The 22,500-nt window shown below is 41.8% G+C and overlaps 1 protein-coding gene across 3 annotated transcripts in view; it reads left to right on the forward strand.

Annotated features, from left to right (window-relative positions):
* Positions 1 to 22,500, forward strand: part of LOC134438795 (next to BRCA1 gene 1 protein-like) — a 35,208-nt gene that overhangs the window by 7,096 nt on the left and 5,612 nt on the right. Inside the window, exons 9-17 of one of the 3 annotated variants that reach the window (XM_063188460.1) lie at positions 1,076 to 1,279; positions 2,390 to 2,549; positions 2,923 to 3,195; positions 8,582 to 8,707; positions 9,259 to 9,334; positions 10,123 to 10,233; positions 17,979 to 18,140; positions 20,567 to 20,734; positions 21,925 to 22,500. The exon at positions 21,925 to 22,500 is cut by the window's right edge and continues 82 nt beyond it. In XM_063188460.1, the coding sequence (XP_063044530.1) occupies positions 1,076 to 1,279; positions 2,390 to 2,549; positions 2,923 to 3,195; positions 8,582 to 8,707; positions 9,259 to 9,334; positions 10,123 to 10,233; positions 17,979 to 18,140; positions 20,567 to 20,734; positions 21,925 to 22,500 (1,856 nt within the window). The remainder of the gene's footprint in view (positions 1 to 1,075; positions 1,280 to 2,389; positions 2,550 to 2,922; positions 3,196 to 8,581; positions 8,708 to 9,258; positions 9,335 to 10,122; positions 10,234 to 17,978; positions 18,141 to 20,566; positions 20,735 to 21,924) is intronic. The other 2 variants (XM_063188465.1, XM_063188474.1) reach the window with 2 other exon arrangements.

Raw genomic sequence — 22,500 nt, forward strand, 5'->3', positions numbered from 1 at the left:
TTCATCTCTTCAGTCTGAAATAGATGATTCAGAGTGACAGAGCCTATCGTGATAAATGACTGTTTGTGTCTGGCTGTCAGTGGGGTAGTGAGTTTCTTGAATGCTCCATCAGTCTCTGCTTATTGAACTTGTATATAAATGGTTGCACACATTTAGTGTGGATCTTTCACTAAAATATACCGAAGGGAATGACTCAATATTGAATATTTACAGCTATAGATCAGCAAAGTAGCACCAGAAGCACAATGACAGTGGTTCAATGAGTGTCTTGCTTGTAGTGTAGGTTTTCAACACCATTTCTGTGGGGAAGAATGACACTTTATCTTTGCTAAGTGTATGTTAAATATGAAATGCATACTTCAGCTGCACATACCTAACCCTTAAACTATGGAACAGTGCAGAATACAGAATTGATTGGGAGAAAGCCACTGAAAATATAATAGAGCCACAAAAAATATACAAAGTGTGTGAAATGCATAAGACCGACAACTCCAAAACAATTTAAATGTGCATTTTTAGAATCGAGCAGAGCACAGCAGTCTGGATGTAGCAAAGAATGATAGCAGTCACCTCACCGGGCCTCAAATCCATTTTTTTTGGGGTGCCAAACAAGCACTCTAAGTGCACTGCCAAAGAGTCAGGCTGTTTGGAACGGCTGTCAAAGCTTATCTTCTGCTGTAATGGTGACACTCCATCACATACTGTAGCCGCCCCTTCAAGAAGAGCACCCGCATTGGGAAAGTACAAAAAGTACTCCATACCCTCACTTTCAAGCTATTTCTACTGACATAGTGTAAAAATCCATGTTATGATGTACAACCTTTGATTTACCCACCCTCCCATCCATAAGTCAAGTCAAGTCAGGTTTATTTATATAGCCCATTTCATACACAGTAAGGCAACCCAATGTGCTTTACAAATAATGATGAAAACAGAACAATGTAAATATGGGATTAAGACAAAATATAAAATGGCAGATTTAAAAAAAAAAAATGTAAATAGGTCTATGTGGGTAAGTAAGTAAATAAGTAAGTCTAAAACTTTACAATAAGGTGCTCCATAATGTTTTGCTTAGGTTCTATCGTCGCGGCGACCGTAGTTTCCGCAAGGCGGAGAAGCAGCGTCTGAAGGCGGAGAAGCGTCAGCTGAAGGCGGAGGTGAAGGAGATCAGGAAGCAGCTGAGGATGGAGAGGCGGGGCCTGCAGTGGAGCACCGTGGGAGACGGTAGCTCCTCCCCCGTGCTGCTGCAGCCCAGGGCCACGCAAGTCAACAGCCCAGAGTAAGGCCTGTTTACCAAGGAGGTTTACTTTCATCTGTCACTTACGAAGAAATACATATGTGATTATGGGCCTATACTGCAAAGCTGGTTCAGTACTAAACCAGGTTAAGTTAACAGGTAAATCATCTAATAGAAGAGCCTGGAGTGATCATTTTCTTACTCCAGGCTCTTCTATTAGAGGATGTACCTCTTCAACTTAACCTGGTTTACACCTGAACCAGCTTTGTAGTATAGGCCCAAAAAGTACAACATTAATTGTAGCCAGTGTTGGTTTACTAACAAGAGGTAAAAAAAAGCTTTTTAGTTAAACACACTTATTAGGATATGTTTGATGTGCCATGTAAAGTAAATTCATGTTTTGGTGTATTTATTAGTGTGCAAGACATGTGTTATTTATATTCAGTGAAAATATTTTGGTCCAGCAACTGCACTGGTTATTATTATGTTGTGCTGTGTTTTCTTGTGTTATCAAGAAAATTGGGAAACTAGAGCAACCACAGCCATAATGTACAATACTGAATGTCTCCACTTGGGGGCAGACCACAACAAGCAAACCCAGAATTCGGAAGAGCCCTTGTCTCTTACAATGACTTGAGGATGGTGAATTTGCACAACTGCCGGCAGCAGTAATGGCAGCATGGAGAGTGACATAAACGTGGACCATCTCACACACAAAATGGACACTGTGATTACTGTGACGTGTTTAAGTACGGAAATTTGTCATGTCCTTTCCATGTGTTCCCTTGGGATGCTTGTTGGACTGTCTGTCCCCTTGCATGAATGAGGTAGACTATATACAAATTCACACTATGTGCTGTGTCACAAAGACAATGGGACTTTCAGTTCCTTTCTTTTTTATGTAAAGGTATTTTTTTAGGGGGCTTTTTGGCCTTTATTACGACAGGACAGTATGAGAGGAGACAGGAAACAATTGTGAGAGAGAGATGGGGTTGGGTTGGGAAATTACCTCCGCCGGACTTGAAACGGGGTCCCCGTGGGCATATTGAAAGCCCAAATGTGGGGGGCTTAGCACGCTCCGCCACATCGCCCTCATGACTTTCAGTTTCTTTCATTTTCACTTTGTCATCTGTCATGTTTCTGGGCATACAGGCGGCCCAAGCGTCCTTGTCCTCTGGCAGTGCCCGCCATGACCGCCCTGCTTTTGGATGAAAACCTGCCCGAGGGAACACGCCTGCGCCCGGGCATCAAGTTCATCAAGTACTGGAAGATGAAGAACACCGGGAGGGTGAGCTGGAACTCCGATACCAAGGTAATGATTATAAAGCTTAACAAACTTACACAAAACACATACACACACACACACACATGCACACTTAGCCACCCATTCAACATACAGTACATGTATATAGAGTACATACAACCCTCTCATCCATCCCCTTACTCCTTTGTCCACACGTATGAGACAGTACAGCATATGACTGTTTCTCCTTCTGTCTCTGTGCCCCTATCTGTCTCTCTCTCTCTCTCTCTCTCTCTCTCTCTCTCTCTCTCTCTCTCTCTCTCTCTCTCTCTCTCTCCCGCTCTCTCTCTCTCTCTCTCTCTCTCGCTCTCTCTCTCTCTCTCTCTCTCTCTCTCTCTCTCTCTCTCTCTCCCCCTCCCCCTCCCCCTCTCTCCATCTCCAGTTGAAGTTCATGTGGGGTAACCTGGCGGTGGGCTCGGGTGACCGCTGGCGCGAGGTGCCCGTGCCGTCGCTGCAGCCGGGCCAGGTGGGCGTGGTGAGCGTGGCCCTGAGCGCCCCCTCGCTGGAGGGCTCCTACACGTCGCACTGGCGCCTGGCGCACGCCGGGGAGCAGTTCGGCCCGCGCGTCCTGTGCAGCATCGTGGTCGACCCCTGCGACGCCACCACTGCCGTGAACGTGGACGGCCTGCTCGTGTCCCCCTGCGTCACTCCGCAGGTAAGAGCAACCGATTGGGGAGGACTTAACTCATTGGATGATGACAGCCATTTTGGAATCATACAACTCAACAGTGCCAGGGCATTCTCTGCATTATGCCCCGTGTACATCGAAGGCGAACTAAGCGACCTGCGCGGCGGAAGTCATTGTTTCTCTATGGAGGGAAGGCAAATAAGCTACCAGAGCGAATTCGCCAGGAGCGAAGCTTCTTGAGCGTTCAGGGCGAATTTTGACGATTAAACTCAAGCTAATCTTAAGCGAATTCGCTATGACGCGGTTCGGCGAAAACCAATTGGAACGTTCATATCGAGGAATGTCCTAGGCTGTCAAGACTGAGCCGTTATGTGATTAGCTGAATCAAACATGTCAGTGCAACGTCCAGAGCGAATAAAACTAATTCATGGCGAAACTTCTTCAACCACACCAGCTACCTGGGTCGCGTTGGTAGCGCTTGATGTACACGGGGCATTATGGTTTTTTTTTCAACAGCCACAGAAAAATGAATTCTATGACTATGTCAACAACACACCATAAAAACAACAGAATTGATGCGTTTAAGCATCATTGGTACTGAACGTTAAGATCCGAAATGACGTGCTTAAGCATCATTGGCATCAAGTGAGTTAAAAGGGGTTCAAAGGGAGAGGCAAGCAGGGAGAACCAAAACAGAGGCTCAGTGGTGGATGCAGACATGACAGGTTCAAAGAGTTCAACAGCCTCCCACATACTAGTTGCTCCAGATGAACCACTCACTGAACTAGCTGATCTTACTTAGCACTACACATATACTGTATATGTGACATTCTTTTACAAACCCCAACTCCGATGAAGTTGGGACGTTTGGTAAACAGTGAATAAAATCAAAATGCTATCATTTTCAAAACATTCAATCTATTCATTAGATGGAGAATAGTGAAAAGACAACATATTAAGTGTTAAAACCGAGAAAAAATATTGTTTTGGGGGACATATGTACTCATTTCTAATTTGATAAATCCAACACGTCTCAAAAGAGTTGGGACGGGGACAATAAATGGCAGCAAATGTCGAGGAAGACTAAAAACAAAACAAAAGACAACACTTAACAGTTAAATACATTAACCGATGAGATGATTTTATATAAAAAACAGTGTTAATTCCTATCTTGGATATGATTTCACCAGCTTAAATGGTGGGTGTATTCCTTGTCATGTTTTGCAATGTTTTCCTTTCTGTAGTGCTTACAGTGTGACAGGTCTTGACCAAAAACCCACCATTTTATCACCTGCTGGTCCTTATGATGGAGCCAAACTGTTAAAACATAGTAGAGAATGCAATTTGACCTTACTATGTGGCAGTAATCGAAGATCTCCCTTCAAAATATAATGCATGAGTGGCTTTTCATGCTGTTTAAAACCCATTTACAGTGCCCTCCATAATTATTGGCACCCCTGGTTGAGATGTGTTAAAAGCCTTAAAATAAATTCAGTGTTTATTGCAGAAGAATACTGTCACACTGAAAATTTTAGGAAAATGTAGCCTTCAACTCAAATGAATTGCAGGAAAATAAAAAAAATCCCTGACTAAAAAATAATTATTTTTCATTAAATCACCTGTTCCACAATTATTGGCACCCTTAACAATTCCCAGGAAATAAATATAATTGAAGCATTTCTGTCATTTCTACAGTAGTTTACAAAGTTTACCAAAGTATGTAGGAACATTTAATTAGTAATTCATCACTTCCTGTTTCCCTGGGGTATAAATATGACGTGACACCGAGGCCATTTCTCTTATCCACTCTTAAACATGGGAAAGACAAAGGAACACAGCATACAAGTGAGGCAGATGTGCGTCGACCTTCACAGGTCAGGCAGAGGCTACAAGAAGATTGCCACTCAACTGCAGCTGCCCATATCTACTGTGAGAGGAATAATTAAGAAGTTCAAAACAACTGGAACAGTGGTAAACAAGCCTGGACGAGGACCCAAGTTTATTTTGCCACCACGCACAGTGAGGAGGATGGTAAGAGAAATCAAAATATCTCCAAAGCTCACTGTTACAGAATTACAACAAATGGTAGCATCCTGGGGTCACAAAGTCTCCAAATCAACCATCAGGCGCTGTCTACACGCCAACAAGCTGTTTGGGAGGCATGCACGGAGACAACCTTTCCTCACCCACAATCATAAACGCAAACGTCTGGAGTTCGCCCAGCGGTATTGGGGCTTCAACTGGGACCGTGTGCTTTGGTCAGATGAAACCAAGATTGAGCTTTTTGGCAACAAACACTCTAAGTGGGTCTGGCGTGCCACGAAAGATGCGCATGCTGAAAAGCACCTCATACCCACTGTGAAGTATGGGGGTGGGTCAGTGATGCTGTGGGGCTGTTTCGCTTCCAAAGGCCCTGGGAAGCTTGTTAGGGTGCATGGCATCATGAATGCTTTGAAATACCACGACATTTTAAATCAAAATCTGTTGCCCTCTGCCAAAAAGCTGAAGATGGGTCGTCACTGGGTCTTTCAGCAAGACAATGACCCTAAACATATGGCCAAATCTACACAGAAATGGTTAACCAGACACAAAATCAAGCTCCTCCCATGGCCATCTCAGTCCCCAGACCTCAACCCCAGAACCTGTGGGGTGAGCTGAAGAGGAGAGTACAGAGGCCCAGGTCTCTGGATGATTTAGAGAGATTCTGCAAAGAGGAATGGCTGAAGATCCCTCTTTCTGTCTTTTCCCATCTTGTGAAACATTATAGGAGAAGATTAGGTGCTTTTTTTGTTGGCAAAAGGGGGTTGTACAAAATATTAACAACAGGGGTGCTAATAATTGTGACACACATTATTTGATGTCAAATAATTATTTCTTTATGTGGGATTTTTTCCCCACTGAATAAATGCACTTGTATTGAAGGTTGGATTTTTCTCTTTTTTTCTATTAAGGTCCCATATTATTTAGAGAAAAATAATAATAATTGGAAGCTAAAAAACACATCTCAACCAGGGGTGCCAATAATAATGGAGGGCACTGTATACCATTCAGCACTGTATTTATCTCTACAGATGAGTGAGAACATCTTAACCAATGCACTGCTGCACCCGCATGCCATCATGGAGGCTGACTTTTGAAGCTAGCACTAACACAAGTTGGATGGTCCATTTTCACTGTAGCACAGGATGTGCCATGCTCTATTATTGTCGAAAAGAATGGACTTCTACAACTTCTGCTGACTTCTGTAAGCAAAGGACAGTTTCCCATGTCTTCTGGGTCTATTTCAAGTGAGCTCAGGTGCTTAGGAGAATGTTACACCCCTGTATCATTTGCACGCATTAAGCATTCTTAATATGGTCAATTTTCAATAGCTCTAGCACTCCAGGAATTAGAGTGAGACTACAGCCAATATATATTTCATGATGTCATGAACCTATACAATGATTTTATTAACAAAAATATGTCTTATATACACTCAATCGTGGTAAATCAAAGGGAATTCAAAAATGTATGTAATAACTATGGTTATTATTCCCTTTGCATCTTAAATTCTGAGTGACTCAGCCTCTCTGTGATGATCTTATACCTGGACACGTATATTGTCCGTCAGTACAATTCATTTTGAAATGTTCTTCTTTGTTGTTTTATCTTATTTGGATGTTTACTAAATTTCACTGATCCCCGTCCCAACTCTTTTGAGACGTGTTGGATTTATCAAATTAGAAATGAGTACATATGTCCCCCAAAACAATATTTTTTCTCGGTTTTAACACTTAATATGTTGTCTTTTCACTATTCTCCATCTAATGAATAGATTGAATGTTTTGAAAATGATAGCATTTTGATTTTATTCACTGTTTACCAAACGTCCCAACTTCATCGGAGTTGGGGTTTGTATTTCGTTAGAATCATCCTGTTGATGGAAAACCAAGCAGACTCTACAACATAATGCACTTTAAGTTTTGATTCACTCCTGAATCTGATGGAAAAGGCACTATATAGTATACTCCATCTGCCTGCACCGGGAACACAGTTGATGAAATAAAATTCTGCTCATCTGCAGATGGAGTGTACCGTATAGTGCTTTATTCCATATTCATATCCTAACAACACAGCAGCACAGTAACACAGGATGATGCACCAACAAATAGGAATCATTTTGCACGATCAAGCTTTGCTTGGGAATGCTTGTCCCTCAGCAACTGTTTAATTCAGATTTAGAGCTTGTACTAGACCTTGTTTACAGCAGGCGATTCTCTTTGGTTCAGTAGGTGTGAAATTGCGACAGAAGCTCCTTCAGATCTGCTGGAGGGGACCGTAGATGGTGACCAGTGAGAAGAGACTGTGCATAGGGAGGGTTATGAGGCAAAACATGGGGATGTTGATACCCAGGAAACTAGCAGAGAGCTGGGACTGCTTGGACCTCTGTCCTAATCATCCTCATTTGGAGGAGCACTCCTGCTGAAGGTTAAAATCATTTGGGAGAGCATCCAAAATCAATTTTGGCAGAAAAAAAACATGTTAATTTTCTGCTGCTTCTCTCCTCCTTATCATCTTGATTTTGCTGCAGTCATTTTTTTCCCTCCACAAAAAAACAACAGCTCGAATGTGGTCCACCACCCCCTACAGTTTAATGATGTAATGACAAACAGGCTGTCAGAGGAGTTGAAAGACACGTCCGCGCGGCACAGAGAGTTTTGCACAGCTTAATTGCTCGGCTCGTTCCCTCAAGGTGCCATTTTATGTACAGTATTTAATCATCCAATACATACACAACTTACTTACTTGTTACGTTCAAAGGCAGAAAAATACACGACAGCTTTTTTGGTCACACTTGATTTCACACTGTAAGTGTGTAAAAGTGACGTATTTGGAATGTACTGCTCTGTTGTAAAAAAAAAATGTAATTTACTGTAGATCAGGGCTGGAGATAAATATCTGCAGTGTGCACTGTAAACACCAACACACTGCCATAAAATAGTGTTTTTACTCCATTTCCTTCAGCATCCACCACAGCAGGACAAGGCAGTAATGGATGTCAGCGTACTGCTCTCTCTCTCTCTCTCTCTCTCTCTCTCTCTCTCTCTCTCTCTCTCTCTCTCTCTCTCTCTCAGTACACACACACACACACATGCGCGCGCACACACACATACACACATACTATTTCTCTCTCTTTCTTCTTTTCTTTCTCTTTCGCTCTCTCTCTCTCCCCCTCTGTCTTGCTCACAGCATGATAACTCTGTAATAATGGATCTCTCTCTCTCTCTCTCTCTCTCTCTCTCTCTCTCTCTCTCTCTCTCTGTCTTGCTCACAGCATGATAACTCTGTAATAATGGATGCCTCTCCCTCTCTCTCTCTCTCTCTCTGTCTCTCTCTCTCTCTCTCTCTCTCTCTCTTATCTGCCCCTTTTCAGCAGGACAAAGCTGCCCGGTCTCCGGAGAAGGGCGATAAGGGCTGCCCCAGCTCCAGGGTGCTGATGTCTGTGGAGGACTCCGATCGGGAGTTTTACATCCCCTCTGTTGACCTGCTCACTGCTCAGGTACACTACCCTCCTCACTTCATGGTCATGAACTTATCTGGAGGGGTTTTATGGCAATTTAGGTAACACTTTCTATGAAGCCCATAACTAAAGTGCATTATGAGCACATTTATAACAACTTATAATGCACATCATAATCATAGTGCATTATGACTACACTCATAACGCTTCATGATGGAGTATATCAACAGTAATGAATACCTATAAATCTAGCTTATAATGCATTATAAATCTTACTGTGTTTTGAGTGTTTGTGAATGGTTATAAACTACAGGCAGTGAAGGCGCTTATAATACATTATAAATGCCATAATGCACTATGATTCATTATGATGTGCATTATAAGTTGTTATAAATGCGCTCATAATGCGCTACAGATATGGGCTTCATCTAATTTATTTTTGCTATTATTGTTATTTTTGCAGTTGATTTCCTCGTGTATTGAAAGAAGATTTAAATAATTTGATTGCATATTGCATACTACATGTTGCCATGCATTGCATGCATTATTTGCTGATTTGCTTTTTTATTTTATTTTTATTTTTTTTCTAGGATTTGTTGTCTTTCGAACTTCTAGATATAAACATTGTCCAGGAACTCGAGAGTGTACCAAACAACACTCCAGCAGGTACTGAAGCCAATTGCTCTCTAAAGTCACTAAGCTTACTACAGTGTGTTCATTTGCATATTTACTGTATTGTTATAAGAGGGGTATTGCATTCCATCATCATGGCATTATATTACATATGTGGCTAAGTGATGAACCTGATTTACTTTACCCAGAAGTAGTTCTGCACACCCATTTACAATAGAGCCTGTTATCTACACATACAAATACATGGTCTGGCACTGCCACGGCCAAACAATAGGGCTCTCGTCTTCCAATGTGGCTGACACGGGTTCGATTCTCGGCCCGGGTCCTTTGCCGGCCGTTCCCCGTCTCTTTCTCCCCACTCGCTTCCTGTCACCACCTTCACTGTCCTATCATAAATAAAATCAAAAAGACCACACCCACACACAAAAAACCATGGTCTACTAATACGAATCCAGGTAGTGCCTTCAAAGATCTGGAACTCCTATGCACAGCCAGGTTCCAGGTGCTGGTGAAGTGCAGTCATCAGTAATCCATAGTAAAGAAGAAGGATCACCGCACACTGGTGGACTTAGTTTTGCTGTTTTTATTTAGCCTAGGTGAACCCAGGTAGTGCCTTCTCATGGGCTCTTTTAACAACTCAATCTTTAGTGAAGTAAACTACATAGGTTTGGAATGTAACCAGATTTGGAGATATACACCCGCGAGCGAACACTGGTAGCTGTTGTTAATAGTCCAATTTTGACATTTCCCCACCATGGTGATACATACAGTACTCCTGTATGAAACCCAGACTATTGTCTTCTGTTTGCCATGCTTTGCAGACATGACTCCATGCATGTCACCTCTGCCACATGAGGGTCCGCTGCAAGAGAAACCCTCCCTCGCCCTAATCCAGGAAGAGGTGGAGGCCCAAGGCGTGAAAAGCATTATGGGTAAGGCCTTTAGCCTCCTTGTGCAGATGGGCCTGTCGTTGGGCCTGTTCACGCTCTGCTGAAAAGACGGAAAAGACTAACTACATCTTAACAACATTGCTTTGACAATGCTGAGAGTTTTAAGTAACAGATTAAGACTTGATAATTAAAATTGTGGCAAAAATTAAGTTATAATAGAGTCTCTGCAAAAAGGGATTATGTATGAGTTCAAAATGTTCACTCCCATAGCACACACTGCTGCCTTAAATAGCAGCCATTTCTATTTCCCCCAACAATGTTCAATTGACCCCATAAGCTGGATATACGTATAGTGACCTGGATGTAAATAGAACTTCTAGTGACACCCTAGTGAGATCTGGGTGTACATAGCATTTTTGCTATTTACATAGCATTTTTTGCTATTTACACCTGGGTGCCAAGATAAATACACCTGTTTAACGTGCGCTAGGATTGAGATGAAGACGGATAAAGAGGACGATTTAAATGAATGTGCTAACAGTCACATATTTTATGCCTTGGCTACCATCCTTGATTGACTCTGTGTATATGGGTAATAAAGGTTTTATTATTCAAGAATTATTAGAAAGAACTGAATTCCAGACATGTACCAACAACACTCAGGTGTTCATAAGTTTTTTTATGATACAAATGTGAAACAAAGCGATAAGACATAAATAACTAACGGACATGTTATTTTTTAATACTACAACACTTACATAAAGATGTTTCACACCTTGGATATCATTTGATGGCTTGCGATTTATCATGGCATTTATAGCTGTGTTATATGCTTGTATGCTGTGTGTGCGTGCGTGCGTGTTATAAAAGATTTTACCAGCAATATTGTCAGAACATAAAGATCAAGATTCTATACGTTAAGTGCCTTGCCAAGATAGGTGAGAGGAATTTGTATTGGCACATCCCCGACGTCAAAGACAAAGACGTGCAGAAAAAAACACAACAGCAAAGCACATGCATAAAGGACAGACAGCTATGGGTAGAGGGACAAGGACAGTGAGCAGTAGACAGCACCCAGTAGTCATTGTTCACCATTCAGTTTTGTGTGTTATGCAAAGAGCATATTAAAGTTAAGTGCGTACATACATACACTCGCCTCCAAAAGAGTTGTCGCCTATCCATCTGTTTGGAATAACAGCTAATAACCTGACTTTCAATTAATCACTTGGCTTCAGAAGTCACTCATATGAAAGCTACAACCCTCCCGAATGAAAATGTATGTACAAAAATAAATTTCATGCACCAAAGAAAGATTGACCCTTTATTCAACACAGACAGGGCAGATTTTCACAAGACAAAAGTTTTGTCGCCTATCGAACATAATGTGTAAATGAGCAGATAAGTCACTTCAAAACACTTCAAATACGCAGATTGGGTGTCATACTTAATCACTTAATCACTCTCACCTCTCCAGAAAATCAACTTTGGCCTTAGGTGTATGTTTAGGGTCATTGTAATCATGGAAAGCAACACAATGAAAATCAATGGAGTTCAATGAGAGATGGTGACATATTCGCTATTCGTAGAGCAATACATGTTTAACTTCATGATTTAATCAATGATAAAAGCCCTCAAACACCTGCAGCATGCATGCAGCTCCACATAAGAGCTGTATCTGTACCATGTTTCACTTTATGCACCATTTCTCTTTTTTCATATTTTTCATCTCCAACACCATATATAGTTTTGATGCTATCAGTTCTAAAATGGTTGATCTTGGGATCTTGACTTCAGAGTATGAGTCCCATTAGCCTTTATTTTTGTTAGAATTAGGCCTGACATACTCTTGACTGGCTTTTTTTGAGACAGGACAGTGGGAGAGACTTCTTTGGTGTTAAAGATGAAGAATTTGGAAAAAAATATATGGTGCCTAAAGTCAAACATGGGAGGGATACAGCTCTTATGTGGAGCTGCATGCATGCTGCTGGTGTGTGAGGGCTTTTATCATTGATTACATCATGAAGTTAAAAACGTATTGCTCTACGAATAGCAAATATGTCACCATCTCTCATTGAACTCCATTGATTTTCATTGTGTTGCTTTCCATGATTACAATGACCCTAAACATACACCTAAGAACAAAGTTGATTTTCTGGAGAGGTGTGAGTGAATCAGTGATTAAGTATGACACCCGATCTGCGTATTTGAAGTGTTTTGAAGAGACTCATCTGCTCATTTACACATTATGTTCGATAGGCGACAAAACTTTTGTCTTGTCAAAATCTGCCCTGTCTGTGTTCAATAAAGGGTCAATCTTTCTTTGGTGCATGAAATTTATTTTTGTACATTCATTTTCATTCCAGAGGGTTGTAGCTTTCATATGAGTGACTTCTGAAGCCAACTGATTAATTGAAAGTCAGGTTATTAGCTGTTATTCCAAATAGTCAGCCTGCCATCAGCAGCTAAGGTGCTTAAATAAACTTTTGATGGCATTTTTTGTTAAAAGTTGGCAACCATGCCAGAAGTTATCAGCATGGGCTAAGGTTTCAGAATCACCTGGTTGCCAACACGGAACTTGACCTTTAAGGTCAAATATGAAGGTCAAGAGGTCAACCACGGTCAAATAACAGTGTTATTTAGTTAAAAATTGTTACAAAGTTGTTAAAAGTGGGCAACAATTCCAGAAGCCATCAGCACGGACTAAGGATTCAGAATCAACTTGTTCAACACTGAACTTGACCTTTAGGGTCAAATTTGAAGGCCAAAAGGTCAAAAACAGGGTATTTTCTTGCTAGTCTTTGTTGGGAACTGTATATTCATGGAATTATTTTTCAAAAGTTGGCAACCATGCCAGAAGTTATCAGCATGGGCTAAAGTTTCAGAATCACCTGGTTGCCAACATGGAACTTGACCTTTAGGGTCAAATCTGAAGGTCAAAAGGTCAAACACGGTCAAATAACAGTACCAATATGTTATTTACTTACAAAATGTTAAAAAAAGATGTTAAAAGTGGGCAACCATGCCAGAAGTCATCAGCATGGACTAAGGATTCAGAATCAACTTGTTGCCAACACGGAATTTGAGCTTTAGGGTCAAATTTGAAGGTTAAAAAGGTCAAACACTATGTATTTTAAGGTTTGACTTTTTGGGGGACTGTGTTCGTGGAAATCTTTTTCAAAAGTTAGTAACCATGCTAGAAGTTATCAGCATGGACTACGGTTTCAGAATCACCTGGTTGCCAAGAGAGAATTGACCTTTAAGGTCAAATATGAAGGTCAAAAACAATGTATTTTCTGGTTAGTCTTTTTTGGTGATCTTTATATCCATGGAATTATCAAAAGTTGGCCACCATGCTAGAACACATCAGCATGGACTAAGGTTTCAGAATCACCTGGTTACCATATGGAACTTGACCTCTAAGATCAAGGTCAAAAGGTCAACCGAGATCAATAAAAAATCAGTTTTTTGGTGATGTGCTTTCATAAAATAGTTGTTTGCATGGTACTGTATATTGAATAATTAGTAGGCCTATAATTCAATTTTTGATTTGGCTTATCATGGTGGGGCTCTGGCCTGTCATCCTTAGACATTCATCATAGCTCATTAGCATAAAATTAACTTATTTTCAAAATTTTCATTCTGGTCATCTCAATTACTTAATTCTTCTTTGTGAAGCACATTAAGCTGCTGGTATGAAATGGGATATGCCTTGGCTCACCAGCGAATTTGCTTCTTTCCATAGAAAAAATAATGACTTCAGTTATTTCTGATGTGTTTCAAATGGTTATAGCAATGAAGGATACTTGCTGATTTGCTATGTCATATCATGGTTAGGAAATAACCTACAGTAAGATTTCCGAGGCCTGAATTTTTGTGTCACCTGTATAAAGTACCATGCTTATCTTTGGGTATTGATCGACTATTTTCAGAAGACAAAAAGGCAATTGATATGTTACCACCAAGTGATGCATATGGATTGCATCTTGCATAAGCAAATCAGCAGGCAAATGTACGGCCTCAGTCTGACAAAGTATACATATTAACAAAGACACTGAGGAGACAGGTGGTTGGAAAGTTGTAGACCAACACTTGATGGCTGTGTGGTAAAGGAAACCTCCAGTTCCACATAGTAGCTTAGGACTGATAAGATGTGGTTGTAGAACCAGGTGGGCAATACATGCCTGCAGTTGCCTGAGGAATGGACAGCCCTGTATACCTGCATGTGATTAAAATGTAGAATGTTTAAACGCCGTAGGGATAGAACATGATCTGGATTACACAATAGTTCCTTTAAATACATAAATATCCAGTATGTACTGACATCACATTTGCATTTTAATTATTGTTTTAATTATTATTGAAGTAAAGAAAAAATATGATCAATTACATTCTTGTTATTGACAATTTGCAATAATCACTTTCACTCATACCCTAATAATAAAGACTATATAACTTCTAAATATACAGTCCCCTAAAGTATTGGAACAGAAAGGCAAATTTCCTTGTTTTTGTTGTTCACTGAAGACTTGGGTTTAAAGGGGCTCTAAGTAGAATTAAAAGGTTAATTAATAACTGTCCAGAGTCATCTGATACTTACAGTATAGGTGAAGTGTGACTCTCGCGACCATTTCCACCGTCCACTCTCAGAAAACCCCAAATGCAACTTTTGACAACGCTGTCCGCTTCGGGAGAAACCTCATCAAAACAGTGTTTTATTTTCTTTACGATTATTTGTTCCAATACTTTCACTCACCTAAAATGATTTAAATAATATGAAATATCTCCGCCAGGTACTTATTATTCAATACATCATGCAAACAACTTGTATTTTATGAAAGCACATCACACAAAAAAAAAAAACTTTTTTTTTTTTTACCCCGGTTGACCTTTTGACCTTCAAATTTGACCTTAAAGGTCAGGTTCCATGCTGGCAACCATGGACCATGAAACCTTAGTCCATGCTGATAACTTCCAGCATGATTGTCAACTTTTGAAAAAGAATTCCATGCATATGAAGCCCCCCTCCAAAAAAGGCAAACCAGAAAATGCATTGTTTTTGACATTCAAATTTGACCTTAAAGGTCAAGTTCCATGTTGGCAACCAGGTGATTCTGAAACCTTAGTCCATGCTGATACCATCTAGCATGGTTGCTTACATTTCAAAAAAGAATTCCATGAATATACAGTTCCCAAAATAGACTAATCAGAAAATACATTGTTTTTGACCTTTTGACCTTTAAATTTGACCCTAAAGGTCAAGTTCCGTGTTGGCAACAAGTTGATTCTGAATCCTTAGTCCATGCTGATGACTTCTGGCATGGTTGCCCACTTTCAACATCTTTTTAACAAATTTTAACTAAATAACACTGTTATTTGACCGTGGTTGACCTTTTGACCTTGATATTTGACCTTAAAGGTCAAGTTCTGTGTTGGCAACCAGGTGATTCTGAAACCTTAGCCCATGCTGATAACTTCTGGCATGGTTGCGAACTTTTAACAGAAAATGCCATCAAACATGTGAGTGATTCTCTAATTCGCCTACACTTTTAAGTCCGTGGATTTTATTTGGCAATTCCATTAACTATTAACTGCATCCAATGATGTTTTGGACATTAGAAAACATTTATCTTTCATATAATACAGAAAGTGTAGACATAGCATTATTTCCCTCAGCAAGAATGAATATTTAATACTGGTTTTGGGCGTTTTCATGCCGTCCTGTTTTCCAAATGTCAGATTCAGTCTTCATATTAGCATGTAAAGAAACTTGTTTTGCCCAAGACGATTGCAAATGTTGATTCACAGTAATCACCACAATATGACAAAACTGTCAGAAAGACCACTGTCCTTTCCATTATACATGAAATTTGCCATTTTGTGTGTGTCCACGAAAACTGTGTTAACCGTGTCACGGTCTGAAACCTCCTCCATAAATCAGTAATGGTTTGGTCTTAGGCCATACGAATAACATCACGTGATGTCATAACCTCTTTGGCAGGATACGGGAAGACTTTTTGGTAAATTTTGAGTTCCATCCTTCCATAATTTAATCCATTCTTTTTCATGTTCTCATAGCGGGAAAATTGCCTGTCAACAGTGTTATCAACATATTCATAAGAATCTGAATTAGAAATCACATGTAGAAAAACACAGATAAAGCATACAGATACATGAATTGATTAAGGTGTTGTGGTGGAACTTCTGAGGTCCTCAGTTAGCACAACACCATAAAAATGGCTGAAATGTCAACGGTGTTACCGTCAATGGTGTTACAATTAAGTATGACAGTCAGGGTTGCCAGATGAGGCTGATGATTTCCAGCCCAAAAAATAATCAAAATCCGCCCTAAAAACCCGCCCAATTCTATTGATTTATCAGGCAGTGGGAAGGTTTTTCTGATAGATGCCATTTTTACCTGCACACGGCCATCCTAAGCAGCCCAATTGGGCGGGAACCAGCCCAATCTGGCAACACTGATGACAGTTGAGGAGGAGTATGTTTTTGCCAATTTATATCCATATTTACAGACAAACAAACAAAATAATTTGTGTTCTAGGGAGATGGGTTTGTCTGCTCTGTTTTTTTCTCCTAAAAAAGTGCCGACTTGTTCCCCTGCACTGTTGACCGTAACACAGTTGAGTTACACCGTTGACTGTTTTGAAAGTGTTTTTGTGCTATTGATCCCTTATGTGTTGGAAAAATCCTATGAACATACACTAGGGATTATCTCTGGAGAAGGAAGTCTTGTGTAAGGAGGGTGACTATATTCAAATCAGACGTTACAGGGATTTATGATGAAAAATGTGTCAGTCTGTATCACACTGACTCATAAAATCCTACTTATGAAGCTCAACAATCACATTTTCTATATCAGTTGCACAGATTAATGACAACATTACTGCTAAGGGACATAAGCACTTTCAAACATATATTGTTTCAACTCTGTAGTATTTTTATATATGTTTGAAATGACATAGTATTTGCCCATAACACTGTTGACAAAATAATGAAGCAAATGTTCGCTTTCATTAGAGTATTTATCAAATGATTTAAGATTAAGCTTGGCAATTTGTTTGTTTGGAAACTTAAATATATACACTATGTAAACATGTAGGTCATTTAGTTAAAAAAAAATACTGATAATTGACATTTTGCTTTTGCCAAAAGCGTAGGGAAATCTTAGAATCACTCATATATTTTTGGGGCTTGGCAGGCTGACTAAAAGAGATGGATAGGCGACAACTCTTTTGGAGGCGAGTGGTATAGATGACAGAGCGCTACATTGCATGTACTGGATGGGCAGACGTCGGAGCAAGTTCAAATAGCTTCCGGACTGTGTCCTGTAGATGTGAAAAGATCAGGAAGCACGCTTAACACCTTCTAATACACTACACTGGGTGCTTAACTTGGTCAATAAATTAACTCCAACATGAAAAATGAATGAATAAAGATGCAATCTGCAGATTTATTTTGTACTTTTTAATCGCCCCACAAATGCTTCGGGCTTACACCCTTACTTAGTGTGAAATGGTGATTAATTAATTCATGCATTCGGCCCTGCCATGGCCAAGCGATAGGGCACTCATCTACCATGCGGCTGACACGGGTTCGATTCCCGGCCCGGCTCCTTTGCCGGCCCTTCCCCGTCTCTCTCTCCCCACTCACTTCCTGTCACCACCTTCACTGTCCTATTGTAAAATAAAAGTAAAAAAAAGACCCCCCCCAAAAAAATGTCTTTAATTTATTCATGCATTCATTATTTTTTTCCTGTATCTTGTGTCGTGTAGATGTGGGCCAGGCTGGGGATGTGAAGCTGGTGCCGGCCCAGGAGGAGGGCGGGGAGGAGGCCATCAGCGGGCCGCAGTTCACCTGTGACACCGTCATCCGCTCACTCACACTGGAGGAGGCCCCCGACCGCACGCGCCTCTGCTCCAGCATACCCAGCAAACGTGAGGACATGCACAACACACACACACACACACACATGCACACACGCACACACACACGACCGGATGCGCCTCTGCTCGAGCATACCCAGCAAACGTGAGGACACGCACACACACACACACACACACACACACACACACACACAACCAGATGTGCCTCTGCTCTAGCATACCCAGCAAACGTGAGGACACGCGCACACACACACACACACACACACACACACACACACACACACACACACACACACACACACACACGACCGGACGCGCCTCTGCTCTTGCATACCCTGTACACATGAGGACACACCACTGACGTATACACACACACACACACACACACACACACACACACACACACACACACACACACACACACACACACACACACACACACACACACACACACACACAGGAAGCCCACTCAGGCATTTACAAGAGTCACATCTCTGAATTCCAATATTAGCGGAAGAAAATGTATTTCATTAATTCAACTCAGAAAAGTTAGACACTCGTATATTGCCTTGACGCTGTACACACAAGCACTTGGTTTCCTTTCATTTTGATGATAATTACAGCTTATGAAAGTCCCTGAAAATTGATGCGTCAGCAAATGGCACCAGACTGTTAATAAAAGGGATTTTTAATATAGAATTGTCAGCCTTATGAAAAGTAAATTCATGCTTTTGCCCTCAGTACTTGGGTCTGCCCTTCCTTTGCATTTCACACTGCACTGAAATGAATTAAAGTTTCTCCACAATATGCTGATTCATTGAGATATGCGTGTAGCTTAAAAGCAGCAACATCTTTTTTTATGTACAGCGCACATAAGTACCCAGGCTAGAGAGCTGTATGGTTTTATCTACCAACACCAGAGAGATGTGTGCTTTTATATACTGTGTTCCTCTATCCCAGTGGTTCCCAAACTTTTTTACTTGTACATTTTAATGTGGTTCGCGCACCCCCTAAGCAAATGTTTTGTTGTGTTGATGGCCGCTCAAATATGGCTTCACTGCACATTATGCAGAGTCATTAGGAATTCTCATTTCCAATAGACTTGATGTTTCTTCAAGCATACAGTATACCATACAATTAAAAACTACTTAATTTTCATAAAGGATGTATAAAAACACACATATCTGCCATTGCTCATTTCAGCTCGCACACTCCCTTGTAGCAGGCCGCGCACCCCCAGGGGTGCACGTACCCCAGTTTGGGAAACCCTGCTCTATCCATATCTACTGAATGGGTCTCCCGTTGATAGTGTAGTGGTGGCCATCAGGGCAAGGCTCAGGTGCAGTTCATACATACCCGGGTATTTTGATATAAGAAGACCTTCCCCTTCTGTTGTGCCTTTCGTTCACATACAAATGAAGGTTTTCCCTCTATAAACGAAGCTCCAAAAAAACTCTGGCAAAAGTGGAGATTTTTTAAAATCTCCGGTTAGCGTTTGTATATAAACAGAGATAAACGGAGACTTGAATGGCACTCTACTTACGGCGCACAGGCTTAACGTATTTATGACAGCATATTTATGCGTTTGCCTTTTGATGTGAACGAAAATATTTCGCTTAGCATAGAGAAGAAAAATGTTCGTTTATCAAAATACCCAGGTATGTATAAACAGCACCTCAGTCTCCCTGCTTTCACACTGAACCAAAAAATAAATCAGTAAACTTTTTCACAATATGCTAATTTACTGAGAGGACCTGCTACTAATTTATTGAGAGGACCTGCTACTAATTTATTGAGAGGACCTGCTACTAATTCACTGAGAAGACCTGTAGTTATGAACATATTTTTAGTCACCTGCCATGTGCCACGTGACTCCGAAACCTCTGTCGCTCCACAACCTTTTTTGGAGGTTTTTTTGGAGGCTTTTTTCATATGTTGATCTTGTTTATATATACAGGTACCCTGCGCCAAAAGGCTGTGTAGTTTTATAAACAAACCTTTTCACCCTCCACCTATATCTCTGTGCGTCTCTTTTATTGTTGTTGCGGCCGCCCTTGCAAGGCTCCCTGCCTTCACACTGAAGTGAGTAATAAAAGAATGTACAATGAATGTGAAATGTACAATAGGAACTACTTCACAATATGCTGATTCATTGAGCTGGACCTGTAGTTCAAAATCAGGGACACTGTGTTTGTCTTGTGTTAGGGGTGCGTCAGGCAGTGAAAGGCTCGATGTCCTGAATGGACTTCTTTATAATATGCTAATTCGTTGAGAAGCGTCTGTGGTTAACTAACTAGTTAACCTTTCTGCTTGTTAATACTGTGTGTGTGTGTGTGTGTGTGTCTGTGTGTGTGTGTGTGTGTGTGTGTGTGTGTGTGTGTGTGTGTGTGTGTGTGTGTGTGTGTGTGTGTGTCTGTGTGTGTGCGCGTGTGTGTGTGCGCGTGTGTGTGTGTGTGCGTGTGCGTGTGTGTTGTTAGTGGTGCGTCCTGCGGTGCAAGGCTCGGCCTCCCTGAGTGAGAGGAGAGTGGTGCAGGTGCCGCAGCAGAAGCTTCCAGAGGCCATGGTGCTGCTGACCTCTGCTGCCCCCCCTCACCCACACCCGCATCCGCATCCTGCGGCAGTGCAGACAGAGCAGCCCACAGCAGGTGAATAACAACAACCAACTCAACACACACAGCAAAGGGCCACACACACACGCACGCAAGCAGGCACTCACACAATGTGTACAACACACACACACACACACACACATACGTAGTGCACAGCACACACACACGGACAATGTGCACAGCACACAGACACCCACACACAGGGACGGTGTGTACAACAGACACACACACACACACACACACACACACACACACACACACACACACACACACACACACACGGGACAACGTGCACAGCACACACATTACTCTCTCCTTACCTTTTCTTTTCATTCTTTTCTTTTTTATCACATTCACACACTTTCTCTCACACATACACACACACACACACACACACACACACACACACACACACACACACACACACACACACACACACACACACACACACACACACACACACACACACACACACACACACTCAAACACCTACAACACACTTGCTGGCTCTTTGTTTTACTATTTCTGTCTCTTTGCTGGCTTGCACACACACACACCTTTACTTTCTTCACTCTGCCTCTCTGTCTTTGTCTCCTCTAAACACACACACACACACACACACACACACACACACACACACACACACACACACACACACACACACACACACACACACACACACACACACACAGCCGCCTCACTATATGCTGCTTTTGGAACTTGGAACTTGCCACAGTCCATTGCCCCATTGACGTTGTCAAGCATTGTGTTTACTGTTCCTTAAGAGAGCCATTAGATCAGATGATTAAGTTCATTATTGCTAGATTTGGACAAATTGCTAGATTTGACTGAAGTACTTTAGGCTTTCTAAATTGAAACCCAATTGAATTGTTTTAGCAAACATTAAACTGTGTTCTGTACCTCTGGGTATGTCTCTGAATTTTCTTCCAAAAACTTCAATCTTTAATGTATTTCCAGGCATTTTGCTCCATATGTATTAGATTCCTAATTTACTCAAAGTGGTATAACGCGCTCAACTCACCCAAAGTAAAAAGCAACTGGGTGCTCATTCCTTAAGAATTATACAAGAATAAAAAGGACAGGACATCACTCCAAGTTGTGTATTTTATTGCCCGAAATGCATAACTTGGAGTGCTGTCCTGTTCTCTTTATTTTGAATAATCCTGCTGTCCTGTTCAATTTATTCCCAATTTACTCCCAATCAGGTGAGTGCCTGGAATCGGACAGAGTGGAGAGCATCACCGTGGACCCGAGCCACGAGGTACGAAGGGAGGAGAAGACTGGCGACAAGAAGAGGAAGAGCAAAGAGGAGGAAAGAGAAGAGAAGGAGGTGGACGAACAGAGCCATCAGCAGCAGGAGGAGGAGGAAGAGGTGGAGGAGGTGGAGGGAGGACAGGAGCTCCGAGACACGTCGGAGCAGGAGATGGAGGAGTGCAAGGAGCCGCGCTCGCGGACCTCCTCCGCCTCCTCCGAGGACTACATCATCATCCTGCCCGACTGCTTCGACACCAGCCGGCCGCTGGGCGAGTCCATGTACAGCTCGGCCCTGTCCCAGCCGGGGGAGGGAGACGGGGACAGCCTGGAGAGCTGCCAGGGGGGGGCCGAGGGGGAGACGACCACCGGGATGGGGGTGGGGGTGGTGGAGGGGCGACTGACGCCCGAGGGGGAGCGACGCGAAGCGGAGGAGGCGGCGGCAGCATGCCTGGGCTTCTCGGCTCCGCTGTCCACCAGCACGAGCAGCAGAGGCGGCGGCAGCGGTGCCAGCGTGAATGCCAATGACA

This window comes from Engraulis encrasicolus, chromosome 2 (genome assembly GCF_034702125.1).
Source record: "Engraulis encrasicolus isolate BLACKSEA-1 chromosome 2, IST_EnEncr_1.0, whole genome shotgun sequence".
NCBI classification, from domain to species: domain Eukaryota; kingdom Metazoa; phylum Chordata; class Actinopteri; order Clupeiformes; family Engraulidae; genus Engraulis; species Engraulis encrasicolus.